The 23,374-nt window shown below is 35.6% G+C and overlaps 1 protein-coding gene and 1 pseudogene across 1 annotated transcript; one reads left to right on the forward strand and one right to left on the reverse strand.

Annotated features, from left to right (window-relative positions):
- LOC111400136 overlaps positions 1-8,882 on the forward strand; it is a 30,807-nt pseudogene extending 21,925 nt beyond the window's left edge.
- Positions 8,883-9,350: 468 nt separating this feature from the next.
- LOC111400841 (pentatricopeptide repeat-containing protein At1g56690, mitochondrial-like) lies at positions 9,351-11,900 on the reverse strand. The gene has a single exon (XM_023028272.1). It carries the CDS (start codon positions 11,585-11,587, stop codon positions 9,467-9,469), a length of 2,121 nt encoding a protein of 706 aa, XP_022884040.1. The 5' UTR covers positions 11,588-11,900; the 3' UTR covers positions 9,351-9,466.
- Positions 11,901-23,374: the final 11,474 nt, after the last annotated feature.

Here is a 23,374-nt window from a genome sequence, read left to right on the forward strand (position 1 = left end):
TCATCTATTAATGTGTAATTCAGCAAACATAGCTTTGTCTTCCTGCTAATCCCTCCATTAAGTTCTTTAAAGAACCCTTTAATCTCTGTTCTCCAATCCACTGCATCTCCATCTTGTGTACAGTGAAGTTCAATTTTTCTCGCCCTTCTTTGAATCACGCGGGGGGGGGGGGGCAATATGATTCCATATTCACAAGTAGACTTCCAATTCAAAACCTTTGAGTACCCTGATGCCATTTGGGCTAACTCATTTGCCATGTCGTTATATATCCTATTAACGCATTGGAGTTCTACTTGATCGAATTCTTCTAGTAATTCTTGGGCGATCTCGTATTGACTTATAATGGAATCACTTTGGCATTTAAAATCACCAATCAATTGACGGATCACCAATTGAGAATCGCCCCTAACGATCACATTTCTTATTCCCATATCTATCATTAGTTCTAGGCCTACAATTAAGGCTTCATATTCGGCCTGATTGTTGGTGCACATTCTGTCTAAGGTGAATGCAAACTTGTAGCAAATCCCTAAAGGATTAATTAGCGCTACTCCTACTCCTGCACCTTTAGAGGTTTTTGACCCATCGAAATACAACACCCAAGGTTTTAATTCGAACGAATTGATTTCTAATTCGATTTCTTCAGGCATGTCAAGGCATGGATGATCGGCTAGAAAGTTAGCCAAAGCCTGATTTTTTACTGCCTTTTGAGATATATATTATATTTCGAATTCTGATAAAGCTAGTGTCCAAAGGCCTACCCTTTGGTGTAAAATAGGGCGCGAAAACATATACTTAACTAAATTTACCTTAGAAATTAAATAAACGATTACGGGCCGTAAGTAAGCCCTTGGTTTTGTACATGTGAAATACAATGCAAGACATAATTTTTCAACAGCAGAGTAATTGCATTCACATTTCGTTAACCGACTACTTAAATAATAAATTGCCCTTTCTTCACCAACTTGGTCTTCCTGCGCGACCATTCCAGCTATTGATTCTTTTTCAGCCGACACGTACACTTTCATTGGCAGTCTTTGGATTGGTGACACCAACACTGGTGGACTTGATAGATATGTCTTCAGGCTTTCAAAAGCCTTTTGATGTTCTTCTTTCCAGACAAATTCGTCCTGATTTTTCAGCTTTAATAGCGGCGAAAAAACTTTAGTTCGCCCTGCACAGTTAGAAATAAAGCGTCTTAGAAAATTTACTTGGCCTAGAAACCTTTGCAACTCTTTTTTGCTGCTAGGTGGTTTGGCTTCTAAGATATCCTTCACTTTATTTTTATCAAGTTCAATCCCTCTCTTGTGTACTAAGAAACCAAGAAAGTTCTCTGCATTAACACCAAATGCACACTTCAAGGGATTCAACTTTAGCTTATATTGCCTCATTCGTTCAAACGAACATCTTAACTGTTCGAAATGGTCATCTTCTTTAATGGACTAGACCACTATGTCATCCACATACACCTCAACAAACTTGTCATGAAAGATTAAATTCATAGCCCTTTGATAAGTTGCCCCTGCATTTTTTAGGCCGAAAGGCATAATCTCCCATTCAAAACATCCTAAAGACCGAGGGCATCTAAAGGCAGTTTTGTGTATGTCTTCTTCAGCTATATAAATTTGATTGTATCCTAAATACCCATCCATGAAAGAATACATGACATGTCCGGCAATTGAATCTACTAAAGAATCCACCGTGGGCATTGGATACTCATCTTTGGGTGTAGCTATGTTTAAATTTCTAAAGTCTATACACATCCTTAGTTTACCATTCTTTTTTAGTACTGGCACAATATTCGATAACCATTCAACATATCTAGCTGTTCTTATAAAACCTGCTTTCAATAATCGCTCTATCTCTTTCTTAATTTCAGGGAGTACATTAGGAGCAAAACGGCTAGGAGGTTGCCTATGAGGTTTAAAATTAGGCTTAGTTGGTAATCTATGTTCCACTAAGTCTCTATCTAAACCAGGCATTTGTTCATATTCCCAAGCAAAACAATCTTTGTACTCTTTTAACAAAGCGATTAATTTGTTACTAACCTCTTGGTCGAGCATCTGGCTGATGAACGTTGGGTGATCTTCTCCTTCATCGCCAATATTTACTTTGATCAGAGGGTCTTGTGCTTGAGCGTATCCAGGTTTGGCAATCCGCATCACTTCGTCGTCCAGTTCTTTTGTAAGTACTTCCTCTTCCAAACAATCCACCTTGTTGACTTCTCGGCCAATGCTTTGCTCTAACTCGAATACTGCCAACTTGTCCTTCAGCGCTTTTAGGGCAGTCTCTTCCTTTGCTTTGTCATTGCATTCCTTATTGAAAGCCATCAGTCTGGCTTTGAAGGCTTGAATGTCGGCCATTTACTTTCGTAACTCAGAATCCATTCAAGATTCCTTGATTATTCTTTTGCCAATCACTGGCTCTTCCAGGGCCACTATATTTGGCATCATCTATTTGAACATCTCAGTGAGTGCATCCACTAAGAATGGTTCTTCGCTTTGCGCGACAACCTGAGTTTCTTTCCCGTCTTGTACCACTCTGACAGGTCCATAGTTTCCTTCGTACATGAACTTTTCCACCGAGTTTGCTTCTGCGACGAAAGGCCTATGATCGGCCTGTACCACCTCTGCTTCGCCTTTGTCATTCCAAAAAATCAGGCATTGATGGAGCGACGAGGGTATACACGACTTTCGTGCATCCAATCTCTTCCTAGGAGCACGTTGTAACTAGTAGGACCATCTATTAAAAAGAAGACAGTGGTCCTAGTAGTCGTACCTATAGTTATGTCTAATGGCATAACTCCCTTAGCTGAAGTTGCTCCTCCATTGAAGCTAGTGAGGATGACTTCTGTAGGAATCATATCACCCTCTGTCTTTGCAAACTTTCTCATCATCCTGGATGGAATGGTATTTATAGCTGCTCCATTGTCGACAAGCACTTTTGCCACTGGGACGCCGTTAACTAGAGCTTTAACGTATAATGGCCTCAAGTGTTTAGTCAATTTCATGGCTGGCCGTTTAAAAATAACCTTTTCGGCAGCTTCTATTTCTACCTCTTGTTTGTTTTCTGTCGAATTATCCCCCTGTGATAAGTCGACGTGCAGTATGTCACGCTGATCCTCTGTCAACTGAACTGCTTTCTTACTTTTTTCTAATGCTTCCTCATCAGTTATCCAACCTGTAGGAGGGGGCATTATCCTTGGAGGTGACCCATACTTTTCAAAGCGAGGCACTCTCTTCTTCCTTTTGGGTGTCCCGTATAGTACGTAGAAATCGAAAGGACGCCTAGATGGCTCCCCCAACAAGTCTACTTCGCGAACTCCCTCTTGATGTAGTTGCTTAAACAGAGTATTGCGCGATACTCCTCTCTTTTTCCTTTCTGCTTCTAGGTCGATTTCTTCTTCAATGTCCGTCATCCCATCGTCCTCCTCGTCATTGTATGCCTCTCCAGAAGTCTGGCCTTCTTCACATACCAACACGCAGGCTTCTCCTTCGTTGTCCTCCCTCTCTTCTTCCTTTTCCTTATTCTTGAATTCATTGGCCAGTAGGTAATTGTTGGCCACAACAGGAAGCAACATACCGAATTGGATAGCAAGGGGCTGATCTGGATCTTCTTCATCCCTTTTGTCCCTCTCAAACCTTGATCTCCCAGAAGAGGTTTCTGACAGTTCCTTCATTGATTCATCTGTACCAGTCTCTTTACTACCTTTGAGGACGTTTTGATTGGCTACCTTGAGTAATAGAGGCGCTTTAGGATGTGGCATTCCTTGTTGCTGCCTCATCATCCGTCCGTAGTTTCGTTGGAAACGCCTTTGTTGGGTCCTAGTCATCTCATTGAAGGGTATTGCCCTTCCTGCACTGTACTGGAATGAATGCCATACATTTGGCAGACGAGGTTGCGGCCTAAATGTTCTTCCAGTATCTGCTGGTCTGAACTGCCTTTCAAAAGGCGATCCTTTATAGAATGATGTACCTCACCCTCTACCAGGCTGAATGTTTGGGAAGAAGGCAGGGCGATGAGGATGCTGCCATGTCCCTGGTTTTTCCATGTCTCCATTTATTTCCCTTTTACACCTTGCACACAGGACATCTTCGTCCTTTTTTGGTTCTTTCCCCTTGATTCGTTCGAAAACACTGGGATGTGTTTTAGTATCCTCTTCTCCATCATCTATGACCAACTTGAATTTTGGCAACTTGTTCTTGAATCCAGACGTTACCATGTTTACTCCAAGTGGCTGTGGGAACGGGTTCTCGTCCACTGCCATCTTTTTCTTATCATCGAACGTAATTCGTCCTGATTCAATGGCATCCTGCAATACATGACGGAAAACCAAGCAATTGTTAGTCAAATGTGACCATGCATTATGCCACTTACAATATTTTTTACCCTTAATTTGTTCAGGGTTTGGCAATTTGTGCTTATCGCTCAGCTTTATTTGCTTATCCCTATATAATTTATCGAATATAAGGTCAGCTTTGGTCACATCGAACGAGAACGTTCTAGCCTTTATGTTTCCATCCTTTATGGACTCATCTTTGCCCGATGGTCTAGGCTTGGCCATTATGGGATAAGTATATGTATCCCCTTTGACCAATTCGACCAAACACATTTCAGCCTGATCGTATAACTCGTCGTCGATGATATGAACGTCAAAATTTGGGTCTCTGTAATAAGTCCCTTTACTAGAATTTTTCATTTGTTCTTCTTCTCTTATCAGTCGCTCATACCTAATCACATTCGCACTCAACTGGAAAAGGTCAGGAAATTCTTTGTCCTGGAACTTCTTTTTTAAATCAAAGCTCAAGCAGCCTTGTGCGATCTTGACAAATTCTTTTTCAGGCAGAGGTACAAAATACTTGCTTCTTGCTGTCTTGAACCTTTGGAGAAAACTTTCTGCCCATTCATTTGGCATTTAACGTAGATTCGCCAAATCAGCCAAAGTGACTTCAGACTCAGTTTTATAAAACTGAGCGTGAAACAACTGTTCCAGTTGTTGCCATGTTTGAACAGAGTTCGCTGGCAAGTTGATGAACCAGGAGAAAGCTACTCCTGTTAACGAACTAGGGAAAAGTCTCATTTTATGGTAATTTACATCACCACTTTGCAACTTGAATCGCCCTATGTGTTCAAGAGTAGACATCTCTCCTAAACCGGTAAACAGTAAGAATTCTGGCACTTTGTACCCTCTAGGCCATGGATATGCTTGGTCTACCCAATCAGGATATGATTTTGTATACGTCGGCCTAATGACAGGACGCACCCCAAAAGCCATCTGATCCTGCACGATTTCCATAATCTGGTTCCTCAACATGACATTGGGATCATATGGAATTCCTACAGGCTGATTAACCGGTTGATCTGCATGAGGCCTGATGTTTGGTCCTTGATTGGCAACAAAATTACCATAGTTAGGGACATTACCATTAGCCTGGACATCTGTTCCCTCATTACCACGTGGAATATTCTGTCTATTGTTTAGGACATTATCTCTCACGTTTGGATTACCCCCCAAGTTAGGCATGCCGTTACCATTGTTTTGATTTGGCACTATAGTACCCCCTTGGTTTGAAGTAGAAGGACCAGAAAGCGGTTCTACCCCTTGATTCGGATTTAGGACAGAGGGATTATGTCCCACAATTGTCCTAGTTTGAAAGTGGTTTGTAAGAGGTATAGCCGGTTGACATATTTGGCCTACTAACTTATTCATTGTTTCGTTTAACGTCTTTAGTTGTTTGGCCATGTTGTCATAGTGTGCATTCCCATTTTGTGTAAATCTTTCCATATTATGAATACTTCGAAGATTTCCTGTTCAACGACGTCCTGTGTGAGTTCTCCAAATAATGTACGCATGGTTCGAGGACTCAACTCCGTCATTGGTTCGTAACGACTGTTACTGCTCTGATTTTGTCCATCTGTTCGTGGAGAGGCATGCTGCTCCTCATATCGCTCGATTACAGACTGAATTCCTCCCTGACTTGCTCCTTCCTTGTCGGATCTCTGAGTCATATTATTTCACCTTTTGTACTTTCAACACCTAACACCACTATCCCACTGGACGTGCCAAATTGTTTCACGCGAGTTAGTTGCTAACAATTAAAAAGGATCAGACGATTGTGTAAGGGACGAAAACCTCTTGAGACAAAGTCCCAAAAAGGAGTGTTCTTTTATTGGCGATGAACTTTACAATTGGAAATGAAAAACAACGTGCCTCCAAGGGGCGCAAACACACGAGTTACAGAAAGAAAAGTGTTTAAGTCTAAAAACTAAGGAAATGAAAATTACATATTCTCTGTTCGAGAGTTTTGGATTCGGTCTTTTGCTTCTATGTCCTTTCTCCCTTTTATACTTCATAGACGATCTCTTTGTGATTAACTACTCTGAAAACTGCTTGATCGTCCTATAACTACCCACTTTCTTCGTAGTGGCCATTTTGTCATGAAAACTACCTTTTAACTGCTGCCATTACCTTTTATCGTTCAACCGCTTTCGATTGAATTACTTGAATCGTGGAACGTGATAGGGCTGCTTTAACAACTGCTTTGATAACTGCATTTCTTGATAACCACGACGCGTTATGTTTGTTGATACCTTGGGCGACTTGAAGGTTTGGGCGAGAATAGAGTAACAGCTCTGGGCGACCGTATGACACTCTATTCGTTCAGATTCTGGGCGACTTGCAAACTTGGGCGATGGCGTTACCGCATTCTTGGGCCTCCTTATTTGGGCCTTCATCTTGATTTGTTCGATTGGGCTTCGTCTTTTGGGCTATCTGATTTGGGGATCCTCTAATTGGGCTTCACTCCTTGAGCTGTTCGATTTTGGCTGAATTTTTATGTGTCAACATAAACTAAACTACTTGATAACTTATTCCAGTTGAATTAATCAGAAACTACCCTACTAGCCATTTCCCCATAGGCTAAATCAATGGAAATTACCTGAACTAACAAGAGCTGCATGCATAAAAATTCTGACGTCATGTAAATAGAACATTCTGGAATCATGTGTCTGGATGCCTCCTGTACTTGTTTTATTTTTATTCGGACCATCAGAAGTGCAACGGAATTTGTTAATCCACATACGTGTTACTTTTACATTAGATATTACGATTGGTAGACATGTTACATTTACATTAGATATTATGATTGGAGTTCAAAGTTGTTACCAAATATCCTCCGATAATTGTTACTATTTTCGGGAAGGAAGTCTGAATTTGAAACCTCATTTAATGAACCTGAGTTTTGGCATACCATGTCCGGAACTTTCAAAAGCAATCTAAATCAGGAGCACCATTTGTACACACATTATTTTCTAAAGATATATTTTGTGCAAAGTGTTGAAATTATAGACAATATTTTAGCTTCTTTTCTTTCGTAATACATATTTAAGCATCCTTTAAAAAGTTCTTTTTTCTACCGCAACACCCTCGATGCCATCAAATAAAGTAAGCATACCCGAGTACTCTACAATCCATCTTACCAAACAAACCATTGCAGTATTGTTTCCAAGTTGAACAACAATAGTTTACTTGTTCATAAATTGCTTTGTTTGGAGTAATAAATCCATTGATTTTATGTAACTCCATTGGAAAAGCCACGCAAATTAATTGAAACTTGATATGATATTGCAGGTTGCCAGTGGAGATGGAGTGGCTATGGCTCACCGGGCTCAAGCTCTAATCTTCAATATGGAGTAAGTTTTTCAAATAGGGGGTCCTTGGTGGTATGTCATGTAAATGAACAAGTTTCTGTAACCTGACATAAGGAATATTTGCTTGCTGGTTTTATCAATTTTAATGTGCCGGAGGATTCCATTACTGATCTCTGTAAATAATTTTGCTGTCAGGTTCGTGCAGTTCCACCCGACTGCTCTAGCTGATGAAGGCCTCCCGATTAGATCAACCAAAGCTCGTGACAATGCCTTTCTGATAACTGAAGCAGTACGGGGTGACGGAGGCATCCTCTACAATTTAGACATGGAGAGATTTAGGCCTTCATACGATGAGAGGGCAGAGCTTGCTCCAAGGGATGTCGTGGCCAGAAGTATAGATGATCAGCCCAAGAAACGAAACGAGAAGTAGGTGCTTCTTGACATTAGTCACAAGCCCAAGGAAAAAAAATATTATCCCATTTCCCCAACATAGCTGCTGAGTGTATGAGGTATGGCCTAGACATAACTCGACAGCCAATTCCCGTTGTTCCGGCGGCTCATTACATGTGTGGTGGAGTTCGGGCCGGGCTGCAAGGGGAGACAAATGTCCGAGGTCTCTATGTGGCCGGTGAAGTTGCATGTACTGGCTTGCACGGTGCGAACAGACTAGCTAGCAACTCATTGCTTGAGGCCCTCGTGTTTGCCCAAAGAGCCGTGCAGCCTTCAATTGATCATACGAAGAGTTCTCGTATTGATAAAAGCGTTTCCCGTTGTGGCCCCGACCTACAATGCCTAAATTACTCGGGCATGTTGTACTGAACAATGTCATCCGTAGGACAAGGAAAGTGATGGACGAGTTGCAATCGATCATGTGGGAGTACGTTGGAATTGTTCGATCAACGAGAAGGCTGCAAACTGCAGATAAGAGGACTGGGGACTTGGAATTGGAATGGGAAACATACTTATTTCAGCAGGGATGGGAGCCAACGATGGTAGTCCTCGAAGCTTGTGAAATGTGGAACCGGTTTTGCTGTGCCAAACTGGTTGTAAGCAGCGCACTTGCAAGGCACGAAAGCCGAGGGCTTCATTACACCATTGATTTCCCACATTTGGAAGAAAGCAAAAGGCTGCCTACAATTATATTTCCCTCTTCATCTATAAGTAGTACATGGAGTTCAAGACAACTGCACAGGCAGCAAATATGTCACAAGTCTGCAGAAATACCTATTTAATTACAGAAAACCTTTAGCATCATTCAATTGTACAAAAAGTAAATCCACACAATTATTTTCATATTTGATGGTACGCATATAAAAATATTGTTTTAGATGCTGCTAATTGGGGTTTGAACTTGTTTTACGATGTTTGGCTGACGTCCAAATTTTGTTATGATTTTGATGGCACATCACATCTTGTGTACCATTTTACAGCTAAATGGTTTTGTTCGCAACATGCTTAATAGTAATATTTTTTGCTGATGTAAGTTTATTACAATAGGGGTACTGAGGTTTAGATAAGCCTGTTTGGGAGAGATTTTTTACTCCAAAAAATTGATTTTTTGACCGTTATTTCATTATTCCAACCGTAATTTTTGACTTCTTCTCTCACAGGTGAACCCCACTTTTCCTCTAATGGTCAAAAAATCAATTCTCAAAATCCCTCCCAAATGGGGCCATAACTAGATTACAGAAAAAGGGAAAAAACAGAAGTTAAAATCTCATTCAATATACCAGTATCGAACAATTTCACAACAATCAATGAGTTCAATATAATATACAATTGTTTTTTGGGTCAGTATAGGTATTGGAATTCTTGATCACCAATAATCCATGCAAGAACATAAACCATCCTTAAAATGGTGAAATCTATTTGCATCCCTCAAGATGATCTCTCGGCCTGTGACTTTTGCAATTAGTTTGATAGCAGTGTGGCAATCACCACAAACCCTCAGGTTTTTCATCACCCGAATGGGCACCCCTTGAGGCAACTTGAGAAGTCCATAGGCCACTGCTAGCTTCTCGCTATGATATCCCAAACTATGTGCCTTCTCTTCTTCCTCCACATCATGCAAAGTAAAGGCACCATCAGGATTATATCCAACTTCTCTTAATGGTCCACTTAATTTCTCCAGCATTTTAACAATCATAAAATGCTCAGGATGAGGTGCGCTCGAACCACCAGTGAACATATGCACCACCTTCTCCACCTGAATCCAGCTACAGCCTGGTGACTTGCTCACCTTCCTACTTCGCATGTTTTTCCTCAGCTGGGCAACATTTGACCATTTGCCCTTTGATGCATAAATATTTGATAGAAGGATACAAGGTCCAGCATTTCCAGGCTCGAGTTGTAGAAGTTTTTTAGCCGCTACTTCAGCTAAATCCAAGTTCCCGTGTGTCCTACATGCACCCATTAGAGAACCCCAAACAATTGCATCTGCTTCAATTGGCATAACGTTAATTAGATCGATAGCCTCGCTAAGGCGACCAGCTCGCCCCAATAAATCAACCATGCAAGCATAATGTTCTGTGGTGGGCTCTGTCAAATGTTTTGATTTCATGGACTCAAAGATTTCCTTGCCTTCTTTGACCAGTCCAGAATAACTACAGGCCGATAGAACTCCAACAAATGTAACATCATCTACAGCAATGCCTGAAGAATACATCTCTTGAAACACTTGTAGAGCTTCTCTTCCCAAACCGTGTTGTGCATAACCTGTTATCATAGAATTCCACATCACTATGTCTTTATGCAGAAACCTATCAAACACTCTCTTGGCAGCAACAAGATCACCACATTTCATGTACATTGTGATCAAAACTGACAAAACATATACATCATCGTCAAATTTGGACCTTAATGTCTGCGCATGAATCTGTCTACCATGAGCAAGACACGCAAGACTAGCAGAAACTGAAATAATGCTGATTAACGAAGGGAAATGTGGCCTAATTCCTTGAGTCTGCATTGAACGAAACAAAGTAAGAGCTTCCAACTCAAAACCTTTCCGTTCATATATCTTAATCATTGCACTCCACGTTCCATCATCCTTATCGTTCATAGAATAAAAAATACTCCTTGCTTTGGAAACCTCCCCATTCTCGCCCAACCCAAGTATCATCGCATTGCAAGCAATGACTGATTTAACAGGCATAGCATCAAAAAGCTCCCATGCCTCTTGAATCCTCCTACATTGAGTGTACCCCATAATCATTGCCGTCCAAGTGACTTCATTCTTTTCAGGCATCACTTCAAAAAGTTTCCTTGCAACATCCACCTTGCCATTCTTGGCATAACCTGAGATCATCGTGGTCCAACAAACCACATTTTTCTGCACAATAATGTCAAAAATCTCCCGCGCCTCATCCAAACGACCCTCCAAACATAGCCCACCTATCATACTAGTCCTAGTCACAACATCCTTCACGGTCATCAAATCGTAAAGCCTCCTAGCTTCATCAATTCTACAGTCGCGGATCAATCCATCTAACATCACCGTCCACAAGACCACATTCTTTTCCGGCATTCGCCAAAACAAAGCTTCTGCCTCAGAAACCATCCCCTCCTGGACATAACCTCTAACCATGGCTGTCCATGACACTACATTTCTTTCGGGCATTACATCAAATATCTTTCTAGCTTCCTTTACCATCCCATTTTTTATGTAACCAGAAATTAATCCATTCCAAGAAATAGTGTTTCTCTCTGGCATTTGATCAAACAAGAGTTGGGCTTCGTTCGGTTGGTGGTTTTGAAAGTAGCATGAAATCATGGAGTTCCAGGAAGAGACATTTTTGTGGGGAAGTTGATCGAATAATTTCCGAGCACCATCAATTTGGCCCAAACGGGCATAATGGGAAATCTGTGAAGTGACTGGGAATGCAGCGCTCATGTAGTATCTTCGACACAAAATGGAGAAAAAGCTTACATTTTTCATTTTTGTGCTTCAAGGGCAGACCTAGAAGAACCTTTTAGAACGGGCCAAAAGGTATACTCTCCATACAAACTCCAAAAACCAGCTTAGTATATCATATTCAGAAGAAACGTTTCTTACCTATAAAACAGAGCAACAAAAAAAATTGGGTAGTCTTCAGAATGGCTAAAAAATTAGATCTACCTTTATAATAGGAAATACTCTTTTCCGTTTACTTTTATTATTTGCAAGATGTATCATATATCTTTTAATTATTAGGTCTTTCAGGATTATATCTTACAATTCTTCCAATTCTTCCTAATTTCTCTAAATATTCTCTATATTTTGATAATTCTTCAAAGATTCTTGGCTGATCTTTTTCAGTTATGTATCCTATAACTATTCTTTCTGAAACTTCTTCTTGTATATCTTTATGTTTAGTTATAATATCTTCTACCTTTTTTATTTCTCTACTATTTCCTATGGAATCAATTCTTAGATTATGATTACAATAATAATCTATATCTCTATATATTTCTTCAAATTTTTCTTGGCCAACAGAGAATATATCTTCAGACTTTTCAACTAATTTAAATAAAAACGAAATATCTTTATCATCTAAATATAATCTGGGATCATTATCACTATTAGAAATGGATGTGGATGCTTGTGAAATGTTCATCAAAATTAATCAAAGTATAAGCATATAAAAGCGAGTAAATAAACTTACAGTAATCGAATGGAGGTGAACAGACTTTCCCTCCAGTATGCTCTTATAGATGCTTTGCATGTACTTAATCAATCTTCTGAATCAAGTAAAAGTTTAAAATGTTTTTGAAATCATTTGGGTCCACAACTGCTTTCATAAAAAGGCTTTTCAATTAAGATTGCATTTCTCACTCTAGAGAATTAGCCGTGTTACCACAGACGCTATCTCACAGTATCCAGAGTCTCTGTTTTCACCTCTATCCAAACTCTTTTCAGAATCAAGTTCTTACTTGGAACGAAATTTTAAAAGATAACTCACACACGATGTGCTACAATTTTGTTAGAAAATTGCCTTTTTCCCCTAAACTATTCATCAAAGACGGGTACTTTGGCATGGCTAACATCCATTCAAAATCAATGTTTTGAAAATCTTTTAAAATCTCTATCTGTACTGCCGAGGAATCATGAGAAACTTAACGAAATCCTTTTATGAAAGTTTTGTTGAACATAACAAACTTTACTTTGATATTCATAAATTGAAATAGTACATGCTTACAATCTATATTTACATACCTTTAGTACTCACCTTATGAAGTTTAGAACTCCATAAGTGATTACCTTAATACAAGCTTTGCTATCTTCAAGCTATCTAATTTTTTCTGAATACAAGTGGTGTATACAGATTACAAAGGATATATTTATAAGATGTGTTTTCTTCAGAGTGTTTAAGAGATAAGTTGTTTTGAGATATCTTCCTTCTTGCATCCTTTTATAGAAGTCTTTGAGAATTTTATCTTAACAGGTGTTTTCCACTTCCTTTTGTTGGGTAACTCAATAATGTTATTTATACCGATTTCTCCATTATCTTCTTGTTAGGTGGACCTCTCATTTTGAAATTTTATGCCTTATCTTTGAATTTGTCTTCCACTTATGACACTGATGGGTGAGTAGTCACAATTATGGAGACTTTTACACTATCTTCTGTCTTTTAGTAGCCACAGTTTTTCTTTAATAAATTTCTTTATTAAAGTAGAGATAAAAGGCCATTTTTGTCACCATCACTTTTCCATTTTCGAATCAAAAAATTCTATAGAGAGTTCTTCACTGTTGAGAGATGCTTGACTCATATCTTCAACTACGCAGTATTCACAATGGTGATCACTGTAGTTCCAGAGTAATTTGCACAGTTCTTTAGCCATATCTTTTGATCCATGTACTTGGTTGGAGATAATTGCAGATAATAAATGGTCGAGATAACAAATATCTTCTTCTTTTGTAGTCATCCTTGCATTGAAGTAGATAATATGGTCTTCAAATGGATAAATCCATATTTTTTTCTTTTTCAGTAATTATCTGAGTTACATGTTCAAATATTTCTTTGTACCCTTTTACCCTTCTATAGGGCATCATATTTAAAATATTTTTATCCATTTTTAACAACCTTTTGACTGATTTGTAAAAAATGTTGATTTGTAAGTCTCATTTTGATAACATGGAACGATGGATGTATATATTCAAGAACGGGATCCCATTCCATAGTTGTTGAATGGAATCTTATGTATATATTTGTTGTCTTAACGACTTCAGTATATCTTTTAACAGCTTTCCTGATGTTAACTGGAAGCTGGGCTATTTCTTTGAGATTTTTGCTGGGATATATACGGAGTATGTTTCCCATCTCAAAGCAATTTCGTACCCAATTGGCTGGTGCTCCTAGATAGAAGTTTATCTTGTTGTATTTTGCACAGTGGAGAGTTTTCATCCACTTTCCAACTTCAGATACCAATCTGATAGAACATTAAAAATAACAATAAAGAACATAACTTTTTCATGGTTATCTTTTCTGGGAATTTTTGTTTCATGACATATCTTGACAATATCTTTTGGATCTATTCTTTCAATAGAAAGTTTAGATTGAGTTTGGCTCGGTGAAGAGCTACCTTCGCTTTTGATATCTTGAATATCTTCCCTAGTGGGAATTTTTGTATCTTCATTACCAGTAATAGGCTTAAGTATTCCCTATTAAGGGGTTCCTATTACCTTCTTCTCTTTCCCTTTATCCTCGGGGAGAGCGCTAGTATTCACAAGTCCCTGCGAAGGGATACTAGACTTGGTACAAGTTACTTCTGCCTCAAGGGCTATATTTTTGCCTCGAAAGCTATCTTGGATATTTTGAATTTGTATTTCCAAATAGGAAACTTTTATCTCAAGTATTTGGACTTTCGTCCTTAGTTGTTCTAACTCCATCCCTGCTAAGATAATCAGGAAGAAAGTTAGTTTTACCTTTTATGTATTCAATCTCAAATTTGAAATATGAAAACCAAATTTGTATCCTAATAATATATCTATTGGTAATAGATGGATCAACATTATTTTTCAAAACGGCTTTAACTTGAGTATTATCAATTATAGTCAAGAACTTTTTTGGTAATAAATAATCTTCATATTTTTGAACTCCCCTTTTTACAGCAATGAGTTCTTTCCTGTTCGTCTCATATCTTGTTTCAACTTCTTTGAATGTTCCTGATGTATAACCTACAAGTATCTCAGGATAAGAACAATTCTTTTCACATTTATATTCTTTATGATTTTTTTAACCTTTAATACTGCTCCCCAATAATTATCTGAAGTATCAGTTTCAAGGATAAAGAAATATTCTTCTTGTGGAATTATGAGTTTGGTTAATACCTTTAATTCTTCTTTTACCTTCCTTATATTTTCACAATCTTGTTCTTCCCAAGACCATATAATATTTTTTCTTAACTTCGGAAAAAAATAATTTTTTAATTTGGTATAATTTTCAATGAATCATTCATCATAATTCAATATACCAAGAAAGTTTTGTAATTATTTTTTATCTTTGATTTTTTCAAGAAATTTTTGAAATTTTTCTCCAATATGGTATTGCAATTGCAATTCTCATTTTTTTATAAATAATCCTAAAAATTCTATTTCTGTTTTAGCTATCTCAACTTTCTTTTGAAAAAGTGTAATACCATGTATCTTTATAATATAACAAAATTTCTCAAGATGTTCTATATGTTCATCAATGTTATTTGAATGAATAAGTAAATCATCTACATATGCAATACAAAATTGAGTAATTGGTTTGATTACCTCATCCATTCTTCTTTGGAATATTTGTGGTGCATTTTTCAACCCAAATGACATTACATTCCATTCGTATTGTCCTAAAGGATTGGGGGTACTAAATGCAATTAATGGTTTACTTTCTTCTATAACCATGATTTGTCAAAACCCTGATTTACAATCAAATTTTGAAAATATCTTTTTGTTATGTACTTGTTTAATAAGGGTATTCTTATTTCGCAAGTAGCATTCATCAAATTTGGTAACTTCATTTAATTTTTTATAATTTATCACCATTATAGCTTTTCCTTTTTTTTATCTCACTATATTTTCTAACCATAAAGGCTAGGCTGCAATGTGGACTTTTACTAGTCCTAATTAATTTGGCTTCTAGTAGTTCTTTTATCTAGTCTTTAAATTTCTTTTGATCATAAACATTATATTTCATAGGTTTGACTCTTACTATGATGCCTGAATTTATTAATTCTATTTTTGGCTTTACTTTGTCTGTATTCCATTTTTCTAATGGATTTTCAGAATATGTTTTAGAAATTTCTTTTTTCAATTGTTCTAACCTATTTTCTGTTGTCATTTTTAAGACTGTTGATAAGTGTATTTTTACACACTTATTTAGCTCACAAACATGACTTAAATATGAACAAAGTAATTGAATTGTGACTTAATCTCGTTAAATTCAGGCAATGTAAGTGTTTCTATGGAAAAAATAGAATTCAGAAGAAAAGCGCCGAAAAAGGACCAAAACGGAACAAAGCGATAGTTCGGGGACCAAAGGTGCAAATATTGAAAAGTTGAGCTAAAGTGCAGAACTAGAATGAAAATATACCAAGTATGAGATTGAGGATGATACAAGACGATCGGAGGAATAAATAAGTAACATTAGACTGAATTGAAGAAAAGTGAAAGATGAAGGACTAAATTGCAATTAATCAAAAGATGAGCCGGGCAAGTGATCAAGGAATTAATTGACCCAAACATCAATTAGGAGTCAATATTTGATAATGGAACAAAGGAAAGAAAGAAAAGAGATCAAGAAAAGAGAAAACGGAGTTCAGTGACCAAAATAGTAAGGTTGTAAAGTTACAACCTTGCGGCCGCATGTAACTATACCATGCAGCCGCACAAGAGGAGGCAGGGATATTATTGGGGCATATCACTTGAACCATGCGGTCGCATGGGTTAACACCATGCGGCCGCATGACTTTAACATTTGAAGAAAAATCTGAACTTCCGTTTTTAATTGAAACTTTTTCGGGGCTCCGTGAGGACATGGTATAAAAGCCAAAATTCATTAAAAATAGGGTAGAACGTCCAGGGAGAAGAAAAATATAACTTTTGGAGGCAAGGAACACGAATTTGAAGCCGATTTCACAAGAATTCAAACGGGTTTTCAAGGTTCTATTCAAGATTTCAAGAATTTTCATACGGGTGCTATTCTTTCTATTTATAAATTTCATTTTTTTCTGTAATTATGAATATTCTAGGCCAGGTTTTCAATTACTAGGTGATCGATGAACCGTTGTTTGTTATTTTAATTTCATATTTCATGAATTTAATATAAAGACTCGTTTGGATAATTTTATTGGTTTACATGTATTAATTTTCTTCCGCAATTAGTGGCCAATGATTGTGTGAATGTTGATGACTTATTTCTTACATTCGAGAGAAGTGGAATAGGTTCGATAAGGTGTAAATTAACATAGGGTCCGATAGGGGATAGAGATATACCCCTATACTTTATGCAATTCTTTAATTATTCACAAAATCACATGCATTCTTGTATATTTGCATCATTCATAGAGATAAAGGCTGGTGGTGTGCAAGAATAGGTCTAATATATATCGAGAGAATATATTGGATAGGATTAGGAACATTGAATTGGCAAATTACATCGGGTCATTAATTTTATGAAATTAGGGTTTTTATAACTTCAATTGGGGATTCGTGATCCTAGTGACTTTAGTTTGATTCATTTCCATAAATTAGCTTTTGAATCAGCATAATTTCATTTACTTGAGTGTTTGAGTCGTTTAATTAGATAAATTTCGAAATTAGGGTTTCTAATTGAGAAATTAGGGTTTTCAATAGAAATTAGGGTTTTTAGTTGAAATTAGGATTTTTAATTGAAATTAGGGCTTTTTGCATTTAGATCATATTTTCATTCAATTAGATTCGATTAAGGCTAGATTATATAGAATTGAATTACTCAATCTCTGAGGGACGATATTCGGACTTTTAAAAAATCCACTTTATTACTTGTTACGAACCGTACACTTGCAATAGTTTTAAATCGAAAGAATTATTTCGCAAACAACTGAAACTGGTTTAAATTTTTCTGTACTCCAACTTCACCACGCTGGGTTGAGAAACTCTGATTATTTATGTTTCTATATGCTATTGTAACAGTCTTGTTTATTTTTTGTGTAAATATTTTGTGTGCACAGGGTGTTGTGAACATATATTTATCAATATATTGTGTAAATGGTGCATATTTTAATCGAAAATTTTGTCCTAATAAAATATCACATCCAATTGTGGTTGACATGTATATTGTATCAACAAATACTTCTCTAAAGGAAATTAGAAAAGATAATTGCGTGGCATATTTGTTATATATTATCTTATTTCCACCTGCTGTTGTAGTGGCGATAATTTTCTTTGAATTATATTTCCAGTATTCAGATGATAGTACATTTGGTAAGCATAAGTTTATTGTACTTCCTGTATTTAAGTAAGCATGAATTTAATTCTACATAAATTTTTTATATTGAGTATAATTTCAATATATGGACTCATGGGATTGGTACTAATTACTTTTTCCATGATAACAATAATTTCATATTTTCATCTATTCTTGATATGATGATTGGATTATCATCAATTGTTATTTTCAAATATCCTTGGCAGATTTTATAAGGACTATATTTCTCAAGAAAGTTCATTCCTAGTAGAATAGGTGAACGATCAACTCCATACAATTCATCCTTATATAGAATTATTTCTTTAGTATATTCTTTCCGATCTTCCCCTATAAGTATGAGAGGGAACTTTACATATTTTCTTATTTCAAGATTATTTTTCAAATAATCATTAAATATATATGGTTCTGGTATTTCAAAGTCTATAAAATGACTGACAAATTTAGCATTTACATGACTTTCATATACTCCAGTGTCAATGAGGACAAGAAGATTCTTCTTATATCCTTCTTGATTTACATATCTTGTTTTGATATAATATTGCAAACTTGATGGTTCAACAATACTTAATTTCTTGAGTTTGCTTATCTTAGAGTCTTGTCTAGAGGGAAATCTTGCAATAAGATTATCTCCTTCTAGGCTCACACTATTTTTTCTTATCAGTTTTCCTTCAGAATTAGTTTCCCTAGCTTGTTTATGGAAATCAAGCATTATATGTTCTGGTATAGTAACTTCATGTTCTTGGTATTTCCTAGGAGGTACATATTGTGCCAATTCCTCAAAATCTTTATGTATGATAATATTATCAGTTATTTTTCCTAGATTGTTACTAATAGTCTTACTTCTTCGTAACATTTTGAAGTTTCCAATTCTATAATATAGATTGAAACTTTGGTCAATATTTTCATCATTTAATGATATTGCATAATTTGATTTTACTGTAAATATTATCTTTTGATAGACTAAGTTTCCTACAATTGTTCCTAATAGGGCATTTATAGGATCTTGTAAGATTCTGTTATCCATGCAATAGATTTCAATTAGTATGTTCATGCCTTCTCTAAAGAATCCTTTTACCATTATTTGGATTCCTCCTATTTCAATACATTTCAATTTGTTTCTTATGTTCTCTGGGATTTTGGATAACTTTTGTTTTACCCAATCTTTTGTGATTATAGGAATTCTCGCTTTTCCTATAGTATATTCTATGTTGATAGACATTTTTTTATAATTCAAACTTACAATTGTTTTATTTACTCTTGATAATATTCATAAGAATCTTTGATAGAATACATCTTTTTCTTGTAGGTCTAATATTTTTTTGGTTATTCCTGTGTATTTTTTAATATCAAAGGTAATTTGTTGATTTATACCTTCTATTGAGTTTTCAACTTCTTCAATTGTTTCTATTTCTATTTCTGCTTGTTGTATATCTTGATTCATATATACCATTTCCTCAAATTCTTCCTCAGATGAGGATGTATCTAATTCATAAATACTACTGTATTCACTACTTAGATCTCCAAAATATTCAATTGGCTCTATATCACTATCATCTTAGAATTTTTCATAAATTCTAAGAGTTTTTATATTTTGTCTATCTTTCTTTTTAGGACATTGAGGGGCAATGTGTCCTTCTTCATTACAGATGAAACATCTACATTTTTTAATATTTTTTGGTTTAAATTTTTTATTCCAATTCCTTTTCTTGAAATATTTTTTGTGTGGTTTAAAATTTCTTTTTTTGAATTTTTTGTAGTTTTTGAATTTTCTTTTATATTTCTTCTTATGACATCCAAATTGTTCGACTTGGCCTATATCTTTGTAACAACACAAAGAATTTTTTCTTATTTTATATGCTTTATTACTTTCTAGGGTTTCTCTGCACCACATGCCTATCATTCTTTTTGTAAATTCAATCCTACTTTCAAGACTATCTATTTTTACTCCTTCCTCTTCTCCTAGAGATAAAAATTTTTCATATTCTTTTAATAACTTAATTCCCCATGAAAATTGTAACTTAGTAAAATAAGTCCTTAAAACAGGTTTCTTTTCTAGATAATTTACTTGATTTAATATATAGTATAATTCTTCAAATTTACATGTGTATCTTTCTAATTCACACATATCACATATATTTAAATTTTTCATTGCTATCATTCCTTCATTATATTCATCTTGTTTCCTGTCTTCTTCATTAGAAGTATATATATCTCCTAAGAATTTCGTTCTTAAGATTTTTTTCAAATCTTTTTAATATCTCATGTATATTTTGATCATTTAAAGTATTCCTATTATCTAATACTTCAATTCTATTATCTCCATACTTTATTCTTCCTTTTATAGATTCTGGTAATTTTCTCCACCATTCAGAAACAATTTCTCTGAATGTATGTTCTATAAATCCAAAAACTGTATATATTTCCCATTTATTAAATTGTATTGCTAAATCTGTACTTTTTATCCATATTTCAATAACTTTATTTTTATCTACACAATCCAAATCTAACCATATTCCTGTTGTGTGGATTGGTTCATTATAAGATTTCATTGGATTTGTCTCTTTTATGAATTGTTTTCTTATATTTTCAATGTATCTTTTCTGTGTTTTTCTATATTGATTAATACCGTCCTTAAGAGGTATTGTAGTATAATAAGGATAATCATATTCTTCATCACTACTGAATTCTATTTTTATATCTCGACTTGTTGATGGATTAGTATTCATCTTTGTATTTTCCATTTTTTCCAATTAATTCTTCTAACTGTTTTTTATATTCATCATACTCTTCACCAGTAGATTCTAAGAATTTTTGTTCTAGTTCTTCTACATTTGTAATCAGATATTGATTTTCTTCATTTTTTTCTCTTTATTATTTTCTTTTTGAGTTATTCTAAAATCTTGAGGTGGATTAATTATAATCCTATCTTTTCCTTTAAGATTTTTATCTAATAGAGCATTTCCTACTTGTAGATTATGTTCTAAATTTTCTAGTCTTTTATGTGTATCCTCAAAACTTTCATTTGTGGTGTTTTTAGGTAAATAGGGATAACTTGGTTTTTTATGCTTTTCAACTTTTTTCAAAAGTTCTTCAATTATATTTTCTTCATCTACTATGTTCATCATAATTTTAGGTTCGTAACCTGGCTCTGATACCATTTTTACCAGAGTGCGCAGAACACACCCACCACCGTCCGATTTTACGAAAACGGCCCTGATTTGACAACAGTAAAAAGGCACCTATCAGTGTCCTTGAAGCGTGAACTTCAAGCTGGGGGCGGAGAGTCAGTAATTACTGTTTTTCCTTATAGAGTTCCTCCCGGATACATGTGGGTTAATGTACGCAACTGATACCATCTCGTCGGAGCACGCAGCGGAAGGGTTAAGATTTTTGAGTCAATTAAAATCTTCATAAGTTTTTATAATGTCACAATAGAATTTACAAAATTCACTACCTTTTGTTAAAACTTTTTCTTCAATAATTATATTTAATTTTTTAATTCTTCTTTCTAGGTTAAGAATTATTTTATGTATATCATTTTTTGTCTTGATTGCTCTTTTATCTATATGAACATTTTTATGTTTTAATTTTGGATCTAAATATTCTGTGAAGAAACTTTTCAGATATTCTTTTAAATAATTTAATTCATTATCTGTTGTGTTTCTTAGATCAATAAAATTTTGTATAATATTTGGGTTTAAATTTATTAAAAATTTATGATCTATATTTCTTTGAGGACCTAATTGAAGATTTTTATACATTGTAGTGGCTTTGGTTGCAAATTTTCTATGAGGGGTATTTTTGAAAAAATTATTATTCAAAGGTTATTCTTCAAATGATTATATTTCTTGGCCTAATTTCACAATTTGCTATTCTATTTAGGCTATAAGAAGGTATTTCCTCAAAAAAATTCAACATATCAAAATAAAGGGAAATTTGCAACAACGGACCCTAACCTTTTACTTTTTTACAGATATTACATTAACCTTCAATTTGTACCATCCACAATTCCAAACATTTCAAAAATATGTACCTTCCAATTGATCAAGGAAGGTAGACTTTGACTGATTCTGACCAAATTAAAATGGGTAAAATGGTTAATTGGCTATTATATACCTAAAATAATTTAAAAACTATAAATAAAATAAAACAAAACAAAATGAAATAAAAGAGAAAAGAAGCAAAAACTAAAAATCATTGTCTTCCCCACCCAACTCCCCCCCACCCCACCACACCACACCATTTTGCTATTGCTACTGACCTCGATTAGGCTTGCTTGCTCAAACTTCACTGGAGGCTCTATCTCGACTTGGCACCTCTAGTGGTGTACTACAACGTATCAGAGCCCAATTAACACCTTCGAAGAAAGGGTGCTACTTTATCTCTGTTGCACCTCTCTTCACCCTGAGCCATTGTTGTAGATCTTTAACAAGTAGTCTACGGATAAGATTTGTATTGACATAACTGGTTGCAGGCGAGTCTGGAAGTTCAAGTTGCTGCCCGACTACGTTGAAGAGGGTTGCACGATTCCCAGATCATTTAAATGGGGTTTTACCATAGAGTAGTTCATGTAAGAAAATACCAAATGTCCGCTAATCCACCGCACTTCCATGGCCTTCTGCCTTAATGATTTCAAGGGCCAAGTATTCATGGGTGCCAACAAATGACATAGGACGTGTTGCAGTGGGTTCTGCAACTAGCGCAGGTGGCATATTGATGCGGTGGGGTGCGGTGAGGAAGACGAGATTTTTACTTCTTTTTTTTCTTTTCTTATTTTATTTTGTTTTGTTTTATTTATAGTTTTTAAATTATTTTATGTATATAATAACAAATTTACCATTTCGTCCATTTCAATTTAGTCAAAATCACTCAAAGACCACCTTCATTGGTCAACTAACAGTCAACTGAACGGTTTCCATCCATTTGGATCTCAGCTGCAAATTTTTGAAAGGTTTGAGACTGTGAATGGTACAAATTGAAGGTTAAAGTAAAGTCTAAAAAAAAGACAGGTTAGGGATCGTTGCTGCAATTTTTCCCAAAATAAAAAATAAAAAACATTTCAATTTCCTTTGAGTTACTGTAATTAAAATTTCGCATACCAAAATCCATTCTTGAATTCGAATCCCTTCCCTCTCCTTCAAGTCTTCAACACTTAGGCTTGGACTCTTTTCTGCTCTGAATGGGAATTTGTGGTTTAGCCTCTAGATGGGCTGAATTTTATGGGCTTCGGCCTTAGACATACTCTTTTGACTGGGCTAAATAATCTGGATTGGATATTGTTCGGTAATTTTGGG

Source organism: Olea europaea, chromosome 10 (assembly GCF_002742605.1).
Source record: "Olea europaea var. sylvestris chromosome 10, O_europaea_v1, whole genome shotgun sequence".
NCBI classification, from domain to species: Eukaryota; Viridiplantae; Streptophyta; class Magnoliopsida; order Lamiales; family Oleaceae; genus Olea; species Olea europaea.

Bases quoted from the DNA above. Each gene is read 5' to 3' on its own strand.
- LOC111400841 (XM_023028272.1), bottom strand. From the start codon at position 11,587: ATGAAAAATGTAAGCTTTTTCTCCATTTTGTGTCGAAGATACTACATG.